Source organism: Crinia signifera, chromosome 7 (assembly GCF_055691185.1).
Source record: "Crinia signifera chromosome 7, ASM5569118v1, whole genome shotgun sequence".
NCBI lineage: Eukaryota > Metazoa > Chordata > Amphibia > Anura > Myobatrachidae > Crinia > Crinia signifera.
The window spans coordinates 65136546-65160171 of NC_139223.1; the positions used below are offsets into that span (position 1 = coordinate 65136546).

The 23626-nt window shown below is 44.0% G+C and overlaps 1 protein-coding gene across 2 annotated transcripts in view; it reads left to right on the top strand.

Moving 5' to 3' along the window:
• The first annotated feature begins 347 nt into the window (after nucleotides 1-347).
• Nucleotides 348-23626, top strand: part of ANKS4B (ankyrin repeat and sterile alpha motif domain containing 4B) — a 32220-nt gene continuing 8941 nt past the window's right edge. For both annotated transcript variants that reach the window (XR_014450563.1, XM_083152001.1), the window contains exon 1: nucleotides 348-552. Coding sequence is in view for 1 of the 2 variants with exons in the window: in XM_083152001.1 (XP_083008127.1) it covers nucleotides 389-552 (164 nt within the window). In the remaining variant the exon portion in view is untranslated. The remainder of the gene's footprint in view (nucleotides 553-23626) is intronic.

Below are 23626 nucleotides of genomic sequence, written 5' to 3' on the forward strand. Positions count from 1 at the left end.
AGCGAGCAGGTCTAAATTACCCTCTCAGTTTTCATTCTCTAGCTTGCACTAGTTCATTATAAGACATGACATTGACATGAGTCACCCTAAGTCTTACAGGTGTAGCTGCTGGCACTGGATGAAGGACTTTGAGCCATCTTATTGTAAAGCAGATGATCCATTCCGAGCCTCTTCTAATTATTATTACATATAATGCAGTTCCCAAGGTTTCGTCCTTGTGTTAGTAATTTCTATGGACTTTGTACTCAGTTTATGTGCAGTTAATGAGCCATTCCAGAGTATAATAATTCATTAACCAGCTTTATAATGTTGGGCTAGAACTTAGCATGCTATTGCAAAGACCTGGATCTTGTTTAACAGTCCTAGTGAGCCGAGGGAGACAGTAAGGATGTCCACCAGGTATCACCAAGCGGCCATTGATGGCTATTTGGATATCTTGAAAGAAGCCACCAAAAAGGATGTTAACACAACTGATGGTGATGGAATGACGCCAACTCTATTAGCAGCTTATCATGGCCACCTGGATGTCCTTGAACTTGTGTGCCACAGAGGGTGAGTAAATATAGGGATCCCACCATTTATTACAGTAGAGGACCTCTTTAAAGAGACACTGGGCCTGATTCAAGAAAGATCGGATGGGGATGCATTTGGCCCCATTCCGATGGTTGGGGGTCTGTGCTAGCGCTTTTTTTGTGCATGTGCAGACCCTGGCACCGAACGGCCGTTTATTGCGAAGAAGGAGGGCCAGGGGGCTGGAGCAGAGGAACGCTAGGCGTTCTCCTGGGAGTGCCGGCGGGCCGATGCCCACCTCCTCTTCGGCAGCCACTGACGGAAATAAAAATCAGTTGATGTTCGGCAAGCATGTCATAATGACCATTGTTTCCTAACTGAAGAGAGGTCGCTCATCACCGATCTATAGAGCCCAATATATTGCCTATGACGGTCTGATCACTAAGTGCAGCACCAGCACTGTGAGTTCCATTATACAGAATCGGAAAGCATACAGAATATACACAGTAATGTTACTGAAAGGATGTCACTGCCAATACTGTTTTTTATATTTTACATTTATTCCAAATCACAAAGGCCTAACAGCAATATATACTGTACAGTATGTATGTACGTATGTATGAATGTATGTATGTATGTATGAATGTATGTATGTAGATAGTAGATACATCAAACTATTGCAAGATACAAAATATAACAGACTGGTGGCGCTCCATGGCAGTTGGTGGCAGTTGCTGTGAAGTTTGAACTGGGCTGCAGCCCCCTCCCCCCCCCCCCCCCCCCCCCTCCCCTTCCTGGAGCCTCCCCTGGTCAGAGGCATTGGGGCACATGTATTAAGCTTTAACACAGTGGCGTAAGTTTGTCCATGTCGCCCCGGAGGCAAGATAAAAGTTGGTGCCCCCCCTAGATAGATAGCTAGAGAGAAAGCGAGAGAGAGCGAATCATGTAGAAGAGAGAAAGAAGGGTGTCAGAGAGAAAGAAATAATTTCAGGTGGATAAGCGTGCATCAGGGAAAGTGAGGAAATAAAGGGGACAGCAAGAGAGTGTCAGGAATAGAGAGGGTGTCAGGGATAGAGAGAAGGGGGGTTAGAGGATGTAAGGGTAAGAGAGAGGGGTCAGGTACAAAGAGAGAGGGGAGGTCATGCAGTGAGAGGGGGTTAAGCGCGAGAGAGAGTGAGAGAGTGGAGGCAGGCAGAGCGAGGAATGGGGTGAGAGAGAGAGAGAGAGGGTTACGCAGAGAGGAGGGTCAGGCAAAGAGAGATGGGTGACAGTGGGTCAGGCAGAGAGGGATTGGGTGGGAGGGGGATTAGGCAGGGATAGAGAGGGTGGTCAGACAAGAGAGATGGGTGATAGCGGGGTCAGTCAGAGAGAGAGGGGGGTCAGGCAAAGGGGGAGATTCTCTAAGAATCTCCGCCCCCCTTCGCCGCCCATCGCATATTTAATTATCGCATATGTTGTAACACATGCGATAATTAAGGCAAAGGACAGCTCTTGCGTTAAGAGCTGTCCTTTGCGGTGAGAGTTGCCGGGTCCCAGCTGGTCCCGGCGGCTCCCCCCTCCCTCACACACCCGGCGCTGCTGCTGCACCGGGCTCTCCTCCCTGCACCCGTAAGAGGATTCAGTGCAGGGAGGAGGTCACAGGTTCGGGCAGCACAGCTCTGTGCTGCCCGGACACAGGTGAGGGGGCGATGCGGGGCGGCGGGGGGTCGGCGCGGGGTGGCGGAAGGTTGCAGTAGAAGCCCATTGGCTTCTATGGGGCATCGCCAGATTTTCTGGCGATGCCCCCCGCCGCGGTAACCCGGCGGGGATGCTTACAGCATCCCAAAATGCGGTAAAAACCCCGATAACTGGGTTTTTACTGCATTTTTCGCTTAGAGAATCTCCCCCAAAAGAGAGATGGGTGACAGTGGGGCCTGGCTGAGAGGGATTGGGTGGGGGGGGGGGGTAAGGCAGAGAGATAGAGAGAGGGGTCAGATAAAGAGAGATGAGTGACAGTGGGGCCTGGGAGAGAGGGATTGGGTGGGTGGGGGGTTAGGCAGAGAGAGGGTTGGGTCAGGCAAAAAGAGATTGGTGACAGTGGGGCCTGGCAGAAAGGGATTGGGTGGGTTAGGCAGAGAGAGGGGGGGGGGTTACGGAGAGAGAGAGGGGGGGGTCATGCAAAGAGAGATGGGGGGTCAGGCAAAGAGAGAGTGGGGCCTGGGGGGAGAAGGAGAGAGAGAGAAACAGACAGAGAGAGACAGAGATAGAGACAGACAGAGGCAGACACACAGAGAGAGAGAGAGAGAGAGAGACAGACAGAGAGATAGACAGAGAGAGTCAGGTAAAGGTACCTTCTCCATTCTCCTGATGTGCATGTTTCTGGGATCAGTCCTGCTTAGATCTGGCTGCGGTAATGGCTTCGGCAGGCCCTGCGCAGCGGCTGCAGCGTGGTGCTTTTCCGCAGTTGGTAGCAGATTAGCTGCTGCGGAGGGGGCGGCGGCACGGATAATTGCGCATGTTGGATGGCAGTATTGGGGGGCAGGCACCATGGGGATGCTTCTTCCCGGTGGCCCTCAATCACAGCAGGTGATGGGAGGCGGGGCTGACACGCCGCACGGTTGCTGGAGCTGTCTGCTGCTCAGTACTGCCGGAAGCTGCTGCGCTCAGGCCAGGACAGATATACTTTATTGTATATTTCTTTGCGGAGGAAGAGCAGGGAGAGGGGGTGACCAGAATGACGCAGCATGCAAAGGGTACTGCTGGGTATCACCTCCAAAGTAGGAACATCGGGGGCAATGGAGCCAGTGCCCCCTTTAAGACTGGCGCCCGGCGGCAGATGACTCCATTGCCTTCGGGAGTTCCGCCACTGCTTTAACAAGAGATAAATACAAGGGTGATAAGGAGAGATAAATGCCCAGCCAATCACCTGCTAACTGCCATGTTACAGGCTGTGTTTGAAAAAAGTCAGTAAGGAGCTGATTGGCTGGACATTTATCTCTCCTTATCACACCTTGCATTTATCTCTTGTTAAGGCTTAATACGTCTGCCCCAAAGTTTGTTATCTGTACCTTAATAAGTAGGAAATTATAATGTGCATTTTTTTTCCAGGAACTCAGCCAATGCAATGGTGTGTGTCTTTTATGCTCCAAATTCAAATGTAATCTTACTTCGTGCAGGATTTATATATTGTTCATTTGTTAGTGTTCTATTGAAGATGGGATGTTGCACCATAGCAACCATTAAGATTATACTTATTTATTTAGAATCTTCTAGAAAATGATAGATAGAATCTGATTGGTTGCTATGGGCAACATCCCATCTTTTTTTTTTGTGGAAAATATGTTTATTCAGGTTCAATAGCAACATCCCATCTTTAATAGAACTCCAACTGACCGCCACAGGCTGCATGCACGCCCATACAGATTGATCACATCGGGTGTTGCGAGCGGCTACAGCACAGTGCCCTTGTACCTTCCAGTCCAGCCTCCACCACGTGTATGCACACCCACACTCACGCCCGGATGCACACCCACCCACACTCATGCCCGCATGTAATTTGCCACGGAAATGAGCTTGTAACTCCCCCTGGCAATGAGCATGTTATTCCCCCTGGCAATGAGCATGTTACTCCCTCTGGCAATAAGCATGTAACCGTCTGTGGCAACAAACATGAAAACACTAGCAAGCAGCATGTAACCAGCTGGCAACGAGCATGTAACCCCTGGCAATGAGCTAGTAACCCATGGTAATGAGCATGTAACCCATGGCAATGAGGATCTCACCCCTGGTATTGAGCATGTAGGAAAGCAGCATTTATGTGGCATAATATGTAATAGGCATTACGGTGTGTGGTATCATATGTAATAGGCATTACACTGTGTGGTATCATATGTATTGGGCAATGGGGTGTGTGGTAAAATATATGTAATGGGCATTACAATGTGTGGCATAATACATAATAGGCATTACAGTGTGTGATATAATGTGTAGTGGACATTATGATGTGTGGCATAATGTGTAATGGGCATTATGATGTGTGGCATAATGTGTAATAGGCATTAGGGTGTGTGGCATAATATGTAATGGGCATTATGGTGTACCTCCTGGTGCAGTGTGTCTAAGGGGCTCTCGCTGGCACAGGGTCACTTATATAACTTTTATTGATAGGGGCCCCCACAGATTTGTTGTCCAGCGACCCCACAGACCCTGTGTTGAAATCCCCCTCCATTAAAAGGACATTACAAATGTTTTTTTTATTTATTAAAACATTTTTTTTTTTGTATGTTCCATATAGGACAGCCCTATACAGGTAATTTATTGTTGTTTTTTTCTCATTATCTTGCTAAAACCATATGCATTGGAAGTACAGGTGCCTTTTTATGTTACATTTTTGGGGGGGAGACATTATGAATGTGTTAGTTACAGAAGTTATATTAGTTTAAATACAACTATTAAATTGTTCAAAATGGACCTAGAACATTCTGAGAAATTGACTCTCCTCACCTATGTATCTTATTTAGAAAAATGGCATCTCACAAAATAATAATAATAATAATAATAATAATTTTATTTATATAGTGCTCTTTCTCCAATATGACTAAATTAAATCTTGATTATGTGTGACTAGTGTAAAACTAGGTCCACATAAATGGCTGGTGTTTGTATAGCAAGGAGCAGTCTTTATTTTGTCAAAGCCAATTACACCGTTGCAGAGTCATGCGTGTCCTAGCAAAGCTAACATCACAACAGAGCACTTGTACTCCAGGTTTATGGTTCTTAAATGATCTTTTATGAGCTAATCAGCAAATAATTAACAAAACCATGCACGGTTACTAATGCCGTACATGATGCAACCCTATGTGTGTCAAGGTTAATAATCAAGACTGAAAGGTATAAAATATCATAAAGGGAAAAAAAGCACATGGATAAAAATGAACAGACTATACTATCTGAGATAAATGCAAGGGTGATAAAGAGAGATAAATGTCCAACCAATCACAAACTAACTGCCATGTTACAGGTTGTGTTTGAAAAAAGTCAGTAAGGAGCTGATTGGCTGGACGTTTATCTCTATCACCCTCGCATTTATCTCTTGTTAAGGTTTAATACATTATTTTATTATTTATTTATTTACAGTTTCTTATATAGCGCAGCAGATTCTGTTGCGCTTTACAATAGTAGACAGTGAAAAAACAAAATGGGTAACAACAGACAGACTTGGAGGTAGGAGGGCCCTGCTGCAAGATTACAATCTAAAGGGATATAGGAGGGAAACACAAGGACAGGCATCAGTAATAGCATAGCAGTCCCACAAGTTACAAGTCCAGAAGGGAAGCTATATAATACATAAGTGCCTCAGAGGGTTATGAGTGCAGAATTTAAATATGATAGGCTTGCCTGAAGAGGTGAGTTTTCAGGGAACGCTTGAAAGTTTGGAGGCTAGTGGAGAGTCTTATTGTGCATGGAAGGGCATTCCATAGGATGGGAGCAGCCCGATGAAAGTCCTGTAATAGTGAATGGGAGATAGTGATCCGTGCAGAAGAGGGACGCAGATCTTACATCTGCCCCTATGAGTCCTATTGGGAGAAAAGTGCTATATATAGCTTATCTCCATGGTTCCGTATCAATATTTACAGTGCTGTTTCTCAAGGCATGAGAAAGATATCTGAAGATATCGGAACCGGCCATCTACCTAGACAAAGGTGAATCCAGAGGACCCTTTTCCATACAAATCACCGCATGGACACCTGGTGGGATATTACATCATGCTTTTGTCTACAGTATTTGTGGACAAAACTTTAGAGTGGGAGTCCTCTGTTTTATACCCACTGTTTTTATGTTTTTTAATGTTTGTTTAATTTAAAAAAAATTATATTACACTATATGATGCCTTCCATCCTATGTTCTTAATCGTGACTGTCTTGGAATTGGTGGAGGCAGAGGAAGTGAAATCCTTTCTTGACATATATGTCCTTCTTTAAGCGATGTTGTCTACAATACACTATAGACTAATAATTACGGTATGAGTCTCATTATCATTGTGAACTACCAACACAATCAGGAATGTGACAGTATTACACTATTGCACCTTTATTTCTCTCTTTTTGAGTGTCACCATTCTGGAGAAAATCTGGGACATATAAAAGGAGAGAAGGAAATCTATCAATCATAGCGCCGAGGGACCCTTTAATTTATTTGTATTTGGTATTGTACGTTGTTGATGAAGTCGTAAAATTCATCATTTGAAGGTTGTCCACTTTTGGCTGCTAGGAGCGCATGATTTTTTTGGTATCACAAACCATTGTTATGATGTCTGCCACAGATTGGGACAGGAGAGGTGTCAGTGGATTTATTAGCAGCCACGATTTCCCCATAGGTAACTGGGATTTCCAGGGGGCAGCATACATGTTGGGCAGCATCATCGGCTTCAGCTACAGCTTTCTTGTGTGCCTGCTTGATGGAGTCAGAGCTGGGAGGTGGCACCATATTGGGGGCAGTGCAGGTTTTTCTCCTGGCATAGAGTAGATGCGTTGTGCTGCACCGACAGGGTCGAAAAGTGATCCATTAGGATCACGGATGTGTGTTGAGGTTAGGGTCTACCTTTAAAAGGTGCAGATTGGCAGTGTCTGATGGAGGTCCGGCTGCTGCAGCTTCACTCGAACCGGAAGTCTCTGGACCAATGCTTTTTAATATCTCTATTGGTGATATTGCAAGTGGTATAATATAGAAACATAGAATTTGATGGTAGATAAGAACCATTTCCCATCGAAGGTATGAAGGAAAAGTATACCTTTTTACAGAGGACACAAAGGTATGCAACAGGTTAGATACACCAGGAGGGGTAAAACAAATGACTGATGATCTAGATAAACTAGATGAATGGTCAAGAACATGGCAATTGAAGTTTATTGCCAACAAATGCAAAATCTTGTACATGGATCTCAAAAATCCGAAGGCTAAACATAGGGCCGTATTCAATGCAGCCAGCGAGGGGGTTAAACGGCAGGGATAGCCGAAAACAAGCAATCCTCGCCATTTAACCCCCTGCGCCGGGCCAATCACCCTATTCTAAGTTCCGGGGGAATCCTCACTGTCAGAGGACAGTGAGGATTCCCCCAAATAGCGATGCTCGCGGCTAATGCAGGGAGTCTGCTGCATTTAGCCGCGAGCCTTGCTGTTTTAGCGGCCACACACGCCGTTTCCTCATCGGCTACAAAAACCTAGCAATGTGGAAATGGCGTGTGCAGGGGGTCAGTTGAATACTGACCCTGCGAGCTGTGACAGCGAGCAGTCAGCACTGCTCGCTGTCACAGCTCGAAAAATCATTGAATACACCCAATAGTTTTAATGGCACTATATTAGAAACTACTGAAGAGGAAATGGATCTTGTAGTGACTATTTCAGGTGACTTAAAGGCAGGTAAGCAATGTAACAAAGGAATGAGGAAGGCAAGTCAGATGCTTGGTTGCACTGCAATAGGAATTAGCAGCACAAAGAAAGAATAAATAATGCCACTGTATAGGTCATTGGTAAAACATTATCTAGAATACTGTGTCCAGTTCTGGAGGCCTCCAGAAGGATATAAATGCATTAGAGACTGTACAAAAAAGGGCTACAACTAAAATGGTACATGGCCTACATTGCATCCAAAAAATATTCACTGTTTCCATATTTTGTTATGTTACAGCCTACTAACAGGTCTATACTTAGGACATGTGGGTATGAAATGGGGCTCGAGGAAAATAAATTCCATACAGAATTAAGAAGAGGATTCTTTACCATTAGAGCAGTAACATTCTGGAACTCATTGCCTGTGGGGGAAGTTTCGGCACCTACTGTTAATGAATCCAAATCAAAACAAGGATAAATTCTTGGCCACTAAATCATATAAATGACTTACTCAAGTCAGTAGTTACTAGGAACAAGGGGTTTTGGCTTGCACTGACCTAGATCACTACCATGATTAGAACCAACTTTTATGCAGTTAGAGATGTATATAAAGAAACATGTACTAGTTGGTGGTGCTCCCCAGAGTTATGGATAACCATACATTTGGGGAAGAAAAAAGATAACTCTTTTTTTGGGGGCACTAACTTATGTTATTATACTTTTACTTTCATAACATATGAGGGATAATACAAAACCTCATAAAATGAGAATTGTGGGAGAAGAAAATGGGCTGTTTAAAGGGAAAATTGAGCAGTTGGGGAAAGAAAGAGAAAAGGGAAAATAATACTTTTTTATTAGTTTGTGATGTATGTGGAATGTGTTGGGTATGTGATGTCCACAAGACCAAGATGTTACGGGTCAGCACACATTTTTTATGATTGGTGAATGTTTCAGCTTATTTTAGTCAGATTGTCCATTCATGGGGTTCCTTGGAATTCCCTGGACAGTTGATCTATTAGGCTGATGTCAAGTCAGTAGTTACAAGACAAATAGGTTTACTCGATGGACTAACTCCTTTTTCAACCTTAATCAATATGTTACTATGCCTTATATCAAAATGGAATAAATCATTTTTTTCCCATCAAAGTTCTACACACAATGACAATGTCAAAAATGTTTTTGAAGATTTTTTCATATTCATTAAAACTAAAAAAACTAAGAAATCACATGTACATAAATATTCACAGCTTTTGTACAATTCTTTGTTGATGCATCTACAGCCTCAATTATTTTTTTAAATTAAGCCACATGCTTGGCATCCCAAATTTAGGGCAGTTTTGTCCATTCCTCTTTGCAGCACCTCTCAGGCTCCATCAGGTTGGATGGGAAGCATCTGTGCACAGCCATTTTTAGATCTCCCAGAGATTTTCAATTGGACTCAAGTCTGAGCTCTGGCTGGCCTACTCAAGGATATTCACAGAGTTGTCTACTCCTTTGATATCTTGTCTGTGTGCTTAGGGTCGCTGTCCTGCTGAAAGATGAACGGTCACCCCAGTCTGAGGTCAAGCGCATTCTACAGCTGATTTTCATCCTGGACATCTCTGCGTTGCTTTATTCATCTTCCTCTCTATCCTGACCTTTCCCAGCTCCTCCCCACATCATGAAGCTTCCACACCATGCTTCACTGTAGGGGTGGTATTGGCATGATGATGAGCGGTGTCTGGTTTCCTCCAAACATGAAGCCTGGCATTTATGCCACAGAGTTCAATCTTTGTATCATCAGGCGGCCATATAATTTCTCATGGTCTGAGAGTCCTTCGGGTGCATTTTTGCAAACTCCAGGTGGGCTGCCATGTAATTTTTTTACTAAGGAGTGGCTTCAATCTGTTCACTCTACCGTACAGGGCTGATCATTGGATTGCTTCAAAGAGAGTTTTCCTTCTGGAAGGTTCTCCTCTCTCCACAGAGGAATGCTGTATCTCTGACATCAAGTTTTTGGTCACCTCCCTGACTTGGGCTCTTCTACCCCGATTGCTCAGTTTAGATGGCTGTCCAGCTCTAGGAAGAGCCCTGGTGGTTCTGAACTTCTTCCATTTATGAATGATGGAGGCCACTGTGCTCATTGGTACCTTCAAAGCAGATATTTTTTATACATCCTGTCTCTGAGGTTTACAGACAATTCCATTGACTTAACGCTTGGTTTGGGCTCTGACATGCACTGTGTTATCCAATTAATCTATAGGAACATCTCAAGGAAAATCAATGGAAACCGAATGCACCTGAGCTCAATTTTCATCTTCATGGCAAAGGCTGTGATGTTTTTCACATTGTTATTATGGGGTACTGTGTGTAGAATTTTGAGGGAAAAAAGAGGAATTTGGTACCTACCGTTCTAATAAAAGAAAAATATGCACTGGCTAGCCAGAGTCTGTGTGGTGTGTCTGTGAGTGAGAATGCGTGCTCATGCTGTTCACCTTTCTGTGATACTATCACTATACTATTAGTCCAGATGTCCAAACACTTGCTGCTGCTTCTGGTACTGGGTCCTGAGCATACTGCTGTGCTAAATCTTCTGCTGGGACCTGTGTAGGTGCTTCTGCGTCAGCCATGTTATTCAGCTCTCATCAATGCTCAGCAGCAGTCAGTACATGTTAGCTGCCACAGGTGGCAGTGCTGAGCTCACACATGGGGCCTTATTCTGATCGGTGCGGCCGGATCCGAATATGCGGCCAGGACCGTGCGTGCGAAACCCCGCCTTCCATACGGATCGCCAACTCCGTCCGTACGCGGTATGAAGCTGGCCGAACGGACCGCACGTGTATTTTTCATGGAATACGCCTCCTCCATCTCAGGGAACCTCCCCCATCGCAGACCATCGAATGCAGGACCGAGTGGTCCACCAGCTCCCGCAACCTCAGACCACACGGACATTTTTCCGTGCAAAAGCAGGGATCTGGGCGGGCAGCTGACACCCGGCGATGTCATATGTCCGCCCCCTACACGTGCGTCACGGCCGCATTACCATACGTACGCCCAGCGTTTGCATGGGAACGCCCATGAAAAGCGGGGCGTATGCATATGGTAATGAGCCCAAATAGCCCTTCACGCCCCTCTCCACCCCCTGTTCGGATTGTTCACATTTCATGCGGGATTTGGCCGTACGCCCCGCTCGCACATGCGCAGAGATGCCTCTGCACATGCGCAGACACAAAACATCGGCGGCACGAACGCACGCGGATATTACCGCACCAACCAGAATAAGGGCCATGGTCTGGACTCTGCGGATCTACATTGTCCTGATGACTCATGAGTCCTGCAAATAATTCAGTAGTTCAATTAGTTCACTGATCCTACAGATCCCTGAACTAATCTCTGACTATACAGCCATAATGAGACTGTACAGTACCTGTGAGCTACCATGTGTGGCACTGCTGTGCTCAGGCATATGTATTGTGTGTATGGAGCAGAACTATGCACTGCCATGCTGCCTTCCCCCAGTATATTAGGTCACAAAGCTACACTCCCAATCAGCCAAGTACACAGTGCTGGCTGCTGCATGTTATACAGTAGCTCTTTTTACACCACATTACAGTCAGAGATGGATATGTATGAACCTTCATGTGGAGCAATTACCCCTAGCAACCAATCAGCAACTGGTTACTTTGCAACGTCTCTACTTTATATCTCTCTAAGGTCAGTTACATTGGGGCAAGGGGACATGTTTTTTTCTAATTACTGTATTTTAAAAGCAAAAAAAAAATTGACTTATTAAATTACTCTGAATTTGGGTATTTTACTTGCATATTATGGAAGGTAAAATAATAACCACAATGGGATTAATATTGCAGAGCTAAACAATAAACATGCCACTAGAAGGGTGCTGTGTAACTTATTGCTTTTCTCAAAATAGAAAATAGTCTGATTTATTAAACATATCTGATATATATAATTCTAACAAGACTATAACTCCTACAATGAGCTAGTATTACAATGCCTGCTCTGTGTGTCATAATCTAGTCTAGTTCATCTAGCTCCATGCACTCCTCTCAGTCTCTGTGCAGTATTCAATGCCGGTGCGAGCGGCCGGCGAGGGGGTTAAACTGCGAGGATCACAGAAAACCAGTGATCCTCGCAGTTTAACCCCCGCGCCGGCCGCTCGCACTATGCAACGTTCCGGGGGAATCCTCGCAGTCACAGAACTGCGAGGATTCCCCTAAACTGCGAGAGCCGCGGCTAGTGCAGCAAACTCGCTGTAATTAGCCTCGGCTCTCGCAGCTTTTGGAGGCACATTCGCAAATTCCCCCTCGCTCAAAAAACGGAGCGAGGGGGAATTTGCAAATGAGGGGGGTCAGTTGAATACTGACAGGGTGAGCGGTGACTGCGAGCAAAAAGTCCTGCTCGCAGTCACCGCTCGCCCACGGCATTGAATATATGCCTCTGAGTCAGTGATGGAGTAATGAACTAAATGAACTAGATGAACTAATCTTCTGATCAAATCTTTTGGGTGAACTAGATCATAATGAAATAGTCACCAAAACAAACTAGATTTCCCATCACTACCGGTTAGTCAGGGGTCGCGGTGACGGACGTCATACACTGCGCCTCTGACCGGACGGACTCTGTGTGTGAGAGACCGCTACTGCGCACCACTACAACTAAATAGGTCAAAAAGTCATTGCCATGGGGAAAGGGGAAATGGGCCCCATGTCCCCTCTCCCCACTGAAATGCATTTTGATACATATGTGAGGACGTGGGGCGCTTAGTGATAACTTTGGAAACAATTTAATGAAACAGTTATAATAAAAATAAACAATTTATGGATACCATATATGCACAAACATTTAAAAAAATATATGAATAATGTAGCAAATATTGCAAATATAAAAACGATAAATGTACCTCCCGCGGGTATAAATTAAGATCCATAGGTCATGTATGACAGTAACACATGTATGCTAGTTGTAGTATGGACACGCAATATATGACCCTTAGATACTTATTCCAATAACAATTGTTTTTTTCCTTTAGTTGGATAAGTCCAGATGTTAAATGAAATGGGCAAAACTGGCTAGGGGCCACATGGGAGTATCCTTTTTAGACAGTAAAGGTAGCAATATTCATTTACCTCCATAGGCCATTTTAAGGTGTCAAGAACGTCCCCAGCTAGGTTTCAGTGACAGAGCTGGCCGCAGTTCCCCACATTGGACAAGGCTTGCACAGCCTGGCAGATGTAACGTGCAGAGAGAGTTAGATTTGGGTGTTTTTATGTTTATTTATTAACAGTTTCTGGTACTTGTGTATTATAGCGGCGCCCCCGATGTGCATCGCGCGAAGTTTATATTGCGTCGCATCGCATGGCATGCATCGCGTAGCATGTGATGCGATGCGACGCGATTTTTGCACCCTATGCGATGAAAGATCGTATAAGCACCATAAAGGGTGCTTTTAAGCACCCTAATGGGTGCTTACAATGTGAAATTGTGAAATGCACCCCCATACCACCCCCCCCCCCACTATAAACGTGAACCCGAAGCGTGGCGAGCGCAGCGAGCCCGCGAGGGGCGGCGGTACGCGTCCTCCGACCTTTTCATACCCCCACTATCCACAGCGGCGTGGAGTTGAGAATAGAAAGTGTGGCGAGCGCAGCGAGCCACTGAGCCCGAAGCGTGGCGAGCGCAGCTAGGGCGGCTTCGCGTCGCATCGCATTGTATGGCATTGTATGCCATGTACAATGTCATGCAATTTTAAAATTGTATGACATTGTACAGCATCGCGCGATATCGCGTCGCATCGCATACCATCGTATGCCTTATGGTATGCGATGCGATGGGCGCCGCCAAAATACACAAGTACCCAGTTTCTTATATAGAGCACACATATTCTGCAGCGATTTACAGAGTATATTTGAACATTCACATCAGTCCCTGCCCCAGCGGAGCTTACACTCTCTATTCCCTGCCACATATACCTGCACACACATTCATTCTTGGGTATATTTTTGTATTGTGGGAGGTAACTGAAGTACCTGGAGTAAACCCACGCAAGCACGGTGGAGAATATACAAACTCCACATATTTAGGGCCATGGTGGTTATCGAAACCATGACCTAAGCGCTGTGAGGCCGTAATTCTAACCAATACACCATCCGTGCTGCCCCTGTTTCTGTGCAGGGTAAAAACTGGATGCTTTATTTTTATACTGCAGTTTAGATTTCAGGTTCACCCTACCGAAATCTAACTCTCTCTGCACATGCAACATCTGCCCCAGCTGCAGCGCAGCATGGTTGTGCCCATTTTGAGATCAAAGTTACCCTGCGATCAAGTCTGAATTAGGGCTATAGATAGATAGATAGATAGATAGATAGATAGATAGATAGATAGATAGATAGACAGACAGACAGACAGACAGACAGACAGACAGACAGACAGACAGACAGACAGACCAATAGATAGATAGATAATGTTGATGGGCTGGAGTGAGAAGCTGACAGTAAACATGGTAGATATGAATGTTCAATTATTGGTATTGTTATGGAATACTTAAGTCTACAATTTATGTTAGTTTGTAGCAATCTAGGTCTGTCAATTGTTTACTGTCATTTTATGTAAAATAAGCAAGGAGGCGTATATACATATAAATATATATATATATATATATATTAGCATATACATCAATTACTGTGTTACAATTATTCTGTATGGTTTGTTTTGCCTATAAATAAAAATTCTCCAATTGGAGCTGAAATTCCAAGTCTTGAACTCTCATATTTTGGGAATCAGTTTATGACAAGGACTCTGCTGATTGTATTGTAAAGTCTATTAAAATATAATCGCAGATGTCAAATATATATGTTATTATATCAATACCAGATATAATAGATATATTTTATATAATATTTCAATCTCAATAACTATTATTGGGATAAGAGAGATATATGATTCCTAAAACTCTACAATAGATAGATAGATAGATAGATAGATAGATAGATAGATAGATAGATAGATAGATAGATAGATACTTCCTAACAAATTTTCTCTCATTTTATTTGCAATAAGCAGAGGTGTAAGTTATTTCTAGAAACATTCATTTGCGTCACAGCTCTTGCCATACAGTTTTAGAACACATACAAATCAGTATGCATACAATGTCATTATTTTCATTTCCAGAAAAATAAAATCCATCCGTGTGTTTAGGATGTCATGATAAAACCCTATTACTCATCTGAATGAAAATGAAAATATTTCCCAAACTCTGAGCAAGTAGCTACAGTATGCTGCAAATAACACTGGTGAAAGAGATACCGGATTCTCCACCTGCAAATGTTCAACAAGAATAATTTCATTGTAGCCCCTGGCATTTTGCAATAATGTCAGTAACTGAGCACCATAAATCACACAAGATTCTTTGACATCTTATCCCATAATCAGCAGGACACGGAAATTAATTGTTTATGACATTTGTAGCATAAAGACAGCTCAGTGAGTCACACGCATGTCACTCACAGATTCCTCATCTGACATTAGTGGTTTACAAAGGACAAGGATAATTCACCACCTTAGCGGTGAACTAAGATTTTCACTAGACATGCCAGGAAATCGTTTGTGATAGGAATTATTATTCTGTAATATATTACTGCCGTACTTCTGCAATCTCCAGGCAAAACTTATAAATGTAAGAATAATAGAAATAGCCGAAAACAGGGATAGTTTATAGAGGTACTCCTATAGCATATCTGCCAACTTTGAGGAAGGACGCTGGTGCGCAAAAAATCTGGGGCGTGACCTAGTGGGAAGGGGGTGTGGTCTAAACTTATGACACTCCCACACGGCCACGCCCCCAATTTGCCGCTGTGGGGGGGGGGCATGAATAGATGCTGTGCGCATGTGCACAGTGTCAATTCACGGGTGACAGGGGGGATTGCCCCCGCTGCGGGACACTGCCAACCCCAGGCGGGATGCGGGAACGTTCCCAAAAAATTAGACATTCCCGTGGAAAGCGGGACAGTTGGTCGGTATGCTATAGTATAACGTAGGATCTCATGCAGAGCCAGATTAACAATTGGGCAGATAGAGCTTCAGCTCCAGGCCTCCACATAAAATAGCATGATGCTCACCAGACAGACACCAGCTGCCACATGGTTGGCCATAAATAGTATTAAAACTGCTTTCCTATTTTCCACACAATTATGCAATTTTCCTACTTTTATGTATTTGGGGCAGGCCTAGCCAACCTATGGCTCTCCAGATGTTGGGAATGACACATTCCAGCATGCTTTCCACAGTCCTAGCATTCCATATTAGCAAAACTGGTAGTTTGGAGCGACAGGTTGGCCAGGCCTGAGTTAGGGAGACACTAGGGCTTATAGTATATGGGGTCCACATGCCTACAGTACATGACATTGGCCTCCTCCACTTCTCATAATCGGCCTTCAACAATTTCAGCTCCAGGCCCTTGAGGCACTTAATCCGGCTTTGAACTCATGTGTTACTTAAGTTGTATTTCGCCAGCCAGGCTTACCGGGGATGGAAAATCTACCATCTGACCTGTTTTCAGGGTCTAAAATGAGAGGTTTCTGATTGTAGCCCAAGTTGAATTTGCAGATATTTATCTCTGATATAATTTCTTTGACTACTTTCGGTATATGGAACTTATTATGAGAACTAAAAAATAATTATTGTTCAAATTTGAACAAGAATTATTTTTTCAGCACAGATATAGCCAGCACATCCGGACGTTCTGCAGATACATAGACGATTTGTTTATGTTTTGGAATGGAGGGGAAGAATTTTTTGTTGACATGATGAACGAGATTAATGGGGCAGACACGCCCATTAAATTTGCATTCAAATCCAGCGGGTCTTCCATTGACTTTCTGGACATGTCTATTAAGGTGACTGACAGGGTTGTTAGCACAGAATTGTTTAGGAAGTCCAAGGACCGAAACACCCTGTTACACGCCTGCCATATTCGCAGATGGTGAGAGCTGTGCGGAAATGCAGTGACCCTTCTAAAATGCATTCTGAATTAGACCTTATCATTTACAAATTTCGTCACAGAGGGTATTCGTATGGGCAGCTTATTAAAGCGAAGAAAAAAACATTATTATTACAAAGAGAAGAACTTCTAAATCCAGCTGTCAAAATACAATCCCCTGTATTTCCCTTCATCACCAAGTTTGATGCATCTAGCTCTGTGGTGCCCATTGCTACCAAAGCTTTGTGGCCCATAGTAGCTACAGATGCTAATTTGCCAGTTTTTAAAAAAGTGCGACCCCTGACGTGTTATTCTCGAGGCCGTAACTTACGTGACATCCTAGTTCACACAGATATCACGGGGTTTGATAGTGATATACAAAATAGAACACTCTATAAGAAACCTGGATGCTATAAATGTCCCCGGTGTGTGGCATGTAATTACATGATAACCAGGAGTGAGTTTAAAGATCCACAGACTTCTTAAGTATATAACATCAAACGTGTTAAAGTGTGAATCGCAGTTCATTGTTTACAGGATTGTGTGCCCGTGTGGCCTTTTCTACATAGGCATGACGAGCAGAAAGTTTAAAGAGAGAATGGCTATGCACCAGTCGTCCATCAAGGCGGCCCTGGGTGGGAAAAAGGCCGATCAACCCGTAGCCATTCATTTTAAAGAATTTGGTCATTCCTTAGCCTCTTTACGATATCAAATCATAGATCAGGTACCCCAGTCCAATAGAGGTGGGGATAGAATAAAAAAACTTCTTAGATTAGAAGCTACCTGGATCTATTGTTTAAATATTGTAGCCCCCACGGTTTAAATTAGTGGATCGTGTGGAGCTCCTTCATGTGAGATTGATACGGTTATTTAATTGATCTACCTGTTTCCACAAGTGATGTTGTCCTTTTCTGTATATTTTTTGTATATTTTTATATATTCATTGTTGATTTTTTTGTATATTGTATGTTATGTATGTTGACATCGATAGCAGTATCTATATAATTATAATGGTAATGTCATTGAAATGTAATATCAGAATCATACTCCTGCCATGATGCCATGAGCCGACCGACGGAGTCAATTGATCCTAGACAGTTCAAGCCGCTGCAGATATGTGTATGGATGAGAGACTTCGGGGCGGCAGGTTACATGCCAGTGTTGACATCTGACGCTTCAGCTAGCGTCCGGTTGCCTTGACAGCTCTGGTGTGAGCGGCGTTAGTCTGAGACTTCCTGGGGTGTGAATCGGGTTGCTTGGGAGATGAGGACGCGGGTGAGAGCCATGTGCGTCATCTACCTGCACCGTGTTTGTATATATATATATATATATATATATATATATATATATATATATATATATATATATATAGACTTCGTGGGGTAGACACAGCACTCCAGACGCGTGGAATCTCAAAAGTATAAAGTTTTATTGAAGATGGCAACGTTTCAATGCGGATGCATTTTCGTCAGGCTCGAGCCTGACGAAAATGCATCCGCATTGAAACGTTGCCATCTTCAATAAAACTTTATACTTTTGAGATTCCACGCGTCTGGAGTGCTGTGTCTACCCCACGAAGTCTATATACCCCCCTGACACCGGCACCCGACCAGCAACACTCTAAGGGAAGCAGTGCCCGGCATACCAGAAGTCTATATATATATATATAAATATATATGTGTGTGTACAGCTTGTAGAAAGGCCACCCAACCCAATGTCTTTTAGCATACCTTCCTTTGGGATATAGAAGAAAAGTCCCCTTGTATCAGGAAATTTTCAAGGGCCTTCAAAGTTGATTATACAATAAATAGCATTTTAACTTTCTTACAAGGCCGAGGAGTGCCACCTGTTACCTGATACAAGGGGATTATATATATATATATATATATATATATATATATATATATATATATATATATATATATATATATATATATATATATATATGCAATTTATTACTTCTGCCATCTCTAATCTGTTGCCAGGAATCTGATACAAGGGGATTGTATATATATATATATATATATATATATATATATATATATATATATATATATATATGTGCAATTTATTACTTCTGCCATCTCTAATCTGTTGCCAGGAATCTGATACAAGGGGATTGTATATATATATATATATATATATATATATATATATATATATATATATATATATATATATATATATGTGCAATTTATTACTTCTGCCATCTCTAATCTGTTGCCAGGAATCTGTTGTCTAGAATTATTATAACGCTGTGTAGTTAGATCCTAACTACACTTCAATCAATTTATGCAGATGGAACCTGCTCCAAAAAGAAGCTTTGTTTGCACTAGTTTATCAGTGTTCCCCAGTTTATGCAGGCATAAATACAACAGCAATCACCAGGACTTGCTGGAAGTGGCATAACTATGGAGGGTGCAGGGGGTGCAACTGCTATGGGTGCCCGGGCCTTTGGGGGGCCCGAGTCCATGGCAGGCAATTCCCTGCACCTTTAGATTTGTTTTTATTAAGTAGTACCTCTGCAGCACCGCCGTCCTGACTCCTGTCCCTCCTTTCTTCTGCTGCCCCGAGCCTCTTTTCTCCCCCCTCCGTCAGCTGCTATAGTTTGGCCAATAAATGGGGAGGAGCTGGTTTGGCTCATCCAGCCCCTGCTCTCCCCTTATACTCCCTGATGTTGCCGGGGCTCAACGTCACTAGCTAGTAGAGGTGGTCGAAACGGGTCACTAGCGAGAGCTGGGATCCAGCAGATCGGTCAGTGAAAAGATCTGTATCTTTTAGGCGGGTCGACGGTTCACTTTGAAAGAGGGGGTAATATGATAATAACGAAGCATAATTTGTTTTACAATCATTTATTGCCTTTTTTTTTTTTTACTTTTTTTTTTTAAAACAGTGAGCTGAACAAATAAGAACATACATGACCGAGTTAAACACTGATCGATGGCTGGGTGCAGAATCGCCATCGATGGCAACCATCAATGGCGTCTGCACCGATGGCCATACCTAGCAGCAGCAGCCTTGTTATGCTTTCTTTTACTTGCAGTCGCAGCACTGTACTCAGTCTCCGGAGTTAGTACATCTCAGCTGCCACAGGTGGCAGTGCTGAGCTCAGGCAAATGCATTGTAATGAAAAATGAAACTGAAAGTAAAAGAATGACGGATCACCTTTTTGGGATCGTCGGCTCCCTCTGTCTTTTATGGGATCCGTTCAAAAGACCAGCTTCGTTAGCAAACAACCCATCTCTACTAGCTGGTGATCAGCCCCGGTGTGAAAATGGAACCGCTGCTCTGCTGGTGCTGGCAACACAGAGACCCTGGGTTAGCAGCGCTGATGAGACAGGGATCCACGCAGCAGAGACCCGGGCCGTGCTGATGCAGAGACCCAGTGCAGCTGAGGGAACCCGGGCCATGCTGATACGGAGATCTGGCGGTGGCGCTGCTGATGGGACCCGGGCCGCACTGATGTGGAAACCCAGCACAGCTGAGGGGACTCAGGTCACGCTGATGTGGAGACCAGACACAACTGAGGAGATCTGCCGCTGTGGGGATCCGATGCCTCTAAGGTCTTGACGCCGATGTGGCAGGGTGCTACTGCTGGAGATAACAAGTGCAGTTTATATTGAAGGGGGGGTGGCACAGTTCAACTTGTAATGGGAGAGTGGGGTGGATTAGTAGAACATAAACTAATTATTTTCTCAATCCTTTCAAACTCCTCCCCCCCCCAACAACTCCATTCTCTCTCCTCAATTTTTCCTCTCTCTTGCACTCTCTCTCTCCAGCCCCCTCCCTTTCCTATAGTCTCTCTCCTTTTTTATATTCTCTCTTTTCCACACCACCCCTCTCACCTCTCTTTTTTTCTTTTTTCCTGGCACAAACTTCTAAGGGGCATTGTAGTGACAGAAGCACGGGGGGGGGGGAGAGTTACGCCCCTGCTTGGTGGCGTGGTCCTGTTGAGGGAATTATTATGCTGCAGTGTGTGGACTCGCTTCACACTTCTTTAAGATTCATTGCCAATGCCTTATTCATGTTTTATTGGAACAGAATGTGTCAGTTATCTAAAGGCAGCAATCTTATACATGAAGCCAAAAGATATGTTATTGGCGAGACACCTTTTTTTTCCAAGTTCCTTTTCATTTTTCCTTGGCTGGTACTGTAGATAAAGATATATCCAATTGGCAACTGCTACCTGCTATGCTTAGCGTGAGAGCTTCTGTCTGCTGTTACCAGTAGTCTTAATGGTCCTTATCAACCTATCTAGTAGCAGTAGGGTCCTCCTTGTATTATGTATTGCAGCCTAGCGAACAAGTAAACCGCGCCCCGGCCGAACGCTCCCCCCCCCCCCCCCCCCAGCACCAGAATCCCCTCACTAGCATGCATGGGGATGTATGCGTGAACACATCCCCTCGCATGCAGCGAAACGGAGGAGAAATCGCTGACCATCAAATGACTGCTGCAGCCTTCGCTCTGAAAAATACTTTTCAGATGCCCGCTATCTGCCCAACTGGGGGCGGGCGCTGACGTCGTGTGACATCATCCGCCCACCCCGAGCAAGCATCGCCACACCTGCTTTCTCAGGGTAATGTCCAGTGTTTTTATGGGGACGTCCATAAAATGATTGGCATTCCCCTACTACCGCAACTGACCGCCCCTGGCCCTCCCTTCCTAGAAGGGACAGCCTGCCAGCTCCCACCCCTCCCTTCCTGGAACGAACATCCCAGCAAGTGTGAAACTTGCCAAAGCCATTTGCTCCCGTCATATTCATGCAAACCCCAAACATCAGCGATGAATAAGGCCCATAACGAATGGGTCTGAATTGGCCCCAATGTTTATTAGCCGGCAAATCATTGGAATGTTCACATCAGTCCCAAAATGTTCCAAATACCCCGCCGAGTCTAAATATCTAATCAGAAATTAGATAGTTTTCCTATTTAACATTTCTAGAATCATTTAAGTCTACATTGAAAACATGAAAAGACTCTCATGCTTATGGCATACATACATAATTTCCCCTGTAACCCAGTTCCCCAAACAGTTATTCCTGTTATTAGTTTTCTGTCAAGATGGAAAACATTGGCATTTATTCAATTATCCATATGGAATATGTGTAATGCACTTTACAGCCTTCATTTCCTGTGCATAAAAAATAACTAAATTGCCTTTAAAAATGCATCTAAAGTAATGAATACATATAAGATCAGTTACCAACATTAACATATAAATCTGAATAAATAATTCCTTATACTAAACTATTCCAAAGTGCAATTTCCAGATCTATGTGGGAATATTGTTTCTGTTCCTAGGCTCACTTATCGGAGGGCATTTGCGTTGGTTTATTCTTCTTTCAGCAATCGCTATTTCTTATGGATTTACAGATTGATTTGCCAACCATTAAATCTATTTAACCCTTTGAGTGCCAAGTGAATTTATTCAAAATAGGTGTGAAACTTGGCAAGCAAACGTTTTTATTTATCATGACGACCTGTAACATTTACCTTATACAGGAAAGATCATGTTTTCATTTGACTTTATATAACAAATGTGAGTGAGGCTGGCATTTTTAGAGGATATTTTGCACATCACAGTGATGCTGGAACTCAGAGGGTTAAGGAAAGAATAACCTATAAATAAATAACCGTTATTAATTGCCTGTTAAACAGTCACTTGAATTTGCAATATTACAAACATCAGGCGTGATCCAGTATGGCTCGCAGAAGTGCGAAAATCGATATATGGCAAATTTCACACTTTTGGGCAAACGCAAATGTTCAAACTACAGTCGCCTCCCTGAAAATGGCGGCCCAGGCCTGCCCTCGCAGCCAGGCAGTGCAGGCTGGGTGCTACCATAGAAATGCGACTGCATTGCATTCATGCAATACATTTTCATTTCTGTGATGCGATTGCATTTAAATGCACTGCATTTCGGGCAGCCTTGTCCTGTGCTGGGTCGCCCGCAGCATGTGAGAGACAGTGGACACAATAAATTTGTTTAAAATAAGGTTGGACAAACATCTATTGGATAAAAACATACAGGGGTACAAGCAATAATCATAATCTGTCCTTTAAATATATCAGTATACACTACGTATAACAAGGGATGAAGCTAATACACCAAGGTTGAAATGGATGGACATAACTAGGGGCCTTATTCTGGTCGGTGCGGACGGAGCCGAATATGCGGGCAGGACCGTGCGTCCTAAACCCCGCCTTTCGTATGGATCGTTTACTCCGTCCGAATGCGGTAAGCCGCTGACCGCACGGAGCACGAGTGGATTTCTCACGTATACATCTCCTCCATCTCTTGGAACCTCCCCCATCATTCGATGGTCGCAGACCATCGAATGCAGGACCGAGTGGTCCGCCAGCTCCCGCAACCTCAGACCACACGGGCATTTCTCCGTGCAAAAGCAGGGATCTGGGCGGGCAGCTGACATCCGGCAATGTCATATGTCCGCCCCCTACACGTGTGTCACGGCCGCATTACCATACGTACGCCCAGCGTTTTCATGGGAACGCCCATGAAACGCGGGGTGTAAACATATGGTAATGAGCCCAAACAGCCCTTCACGCCCCTCTCCACCCCCTGTTCGTAGTGTACATATTTCATGCGGAATTTGGACGTGCGTTCCGTCCGCACATGCGCAGAGACGCCTCTGCACATGCGCAGACACAAAACATCGGCGGCACGAACGCACGCGGACATTACCGCACCAACCAGAATAAGGGCCTATGTAAGGAACACCGTCAGTTTCTCAGTATATAACAGCTAAATCTATG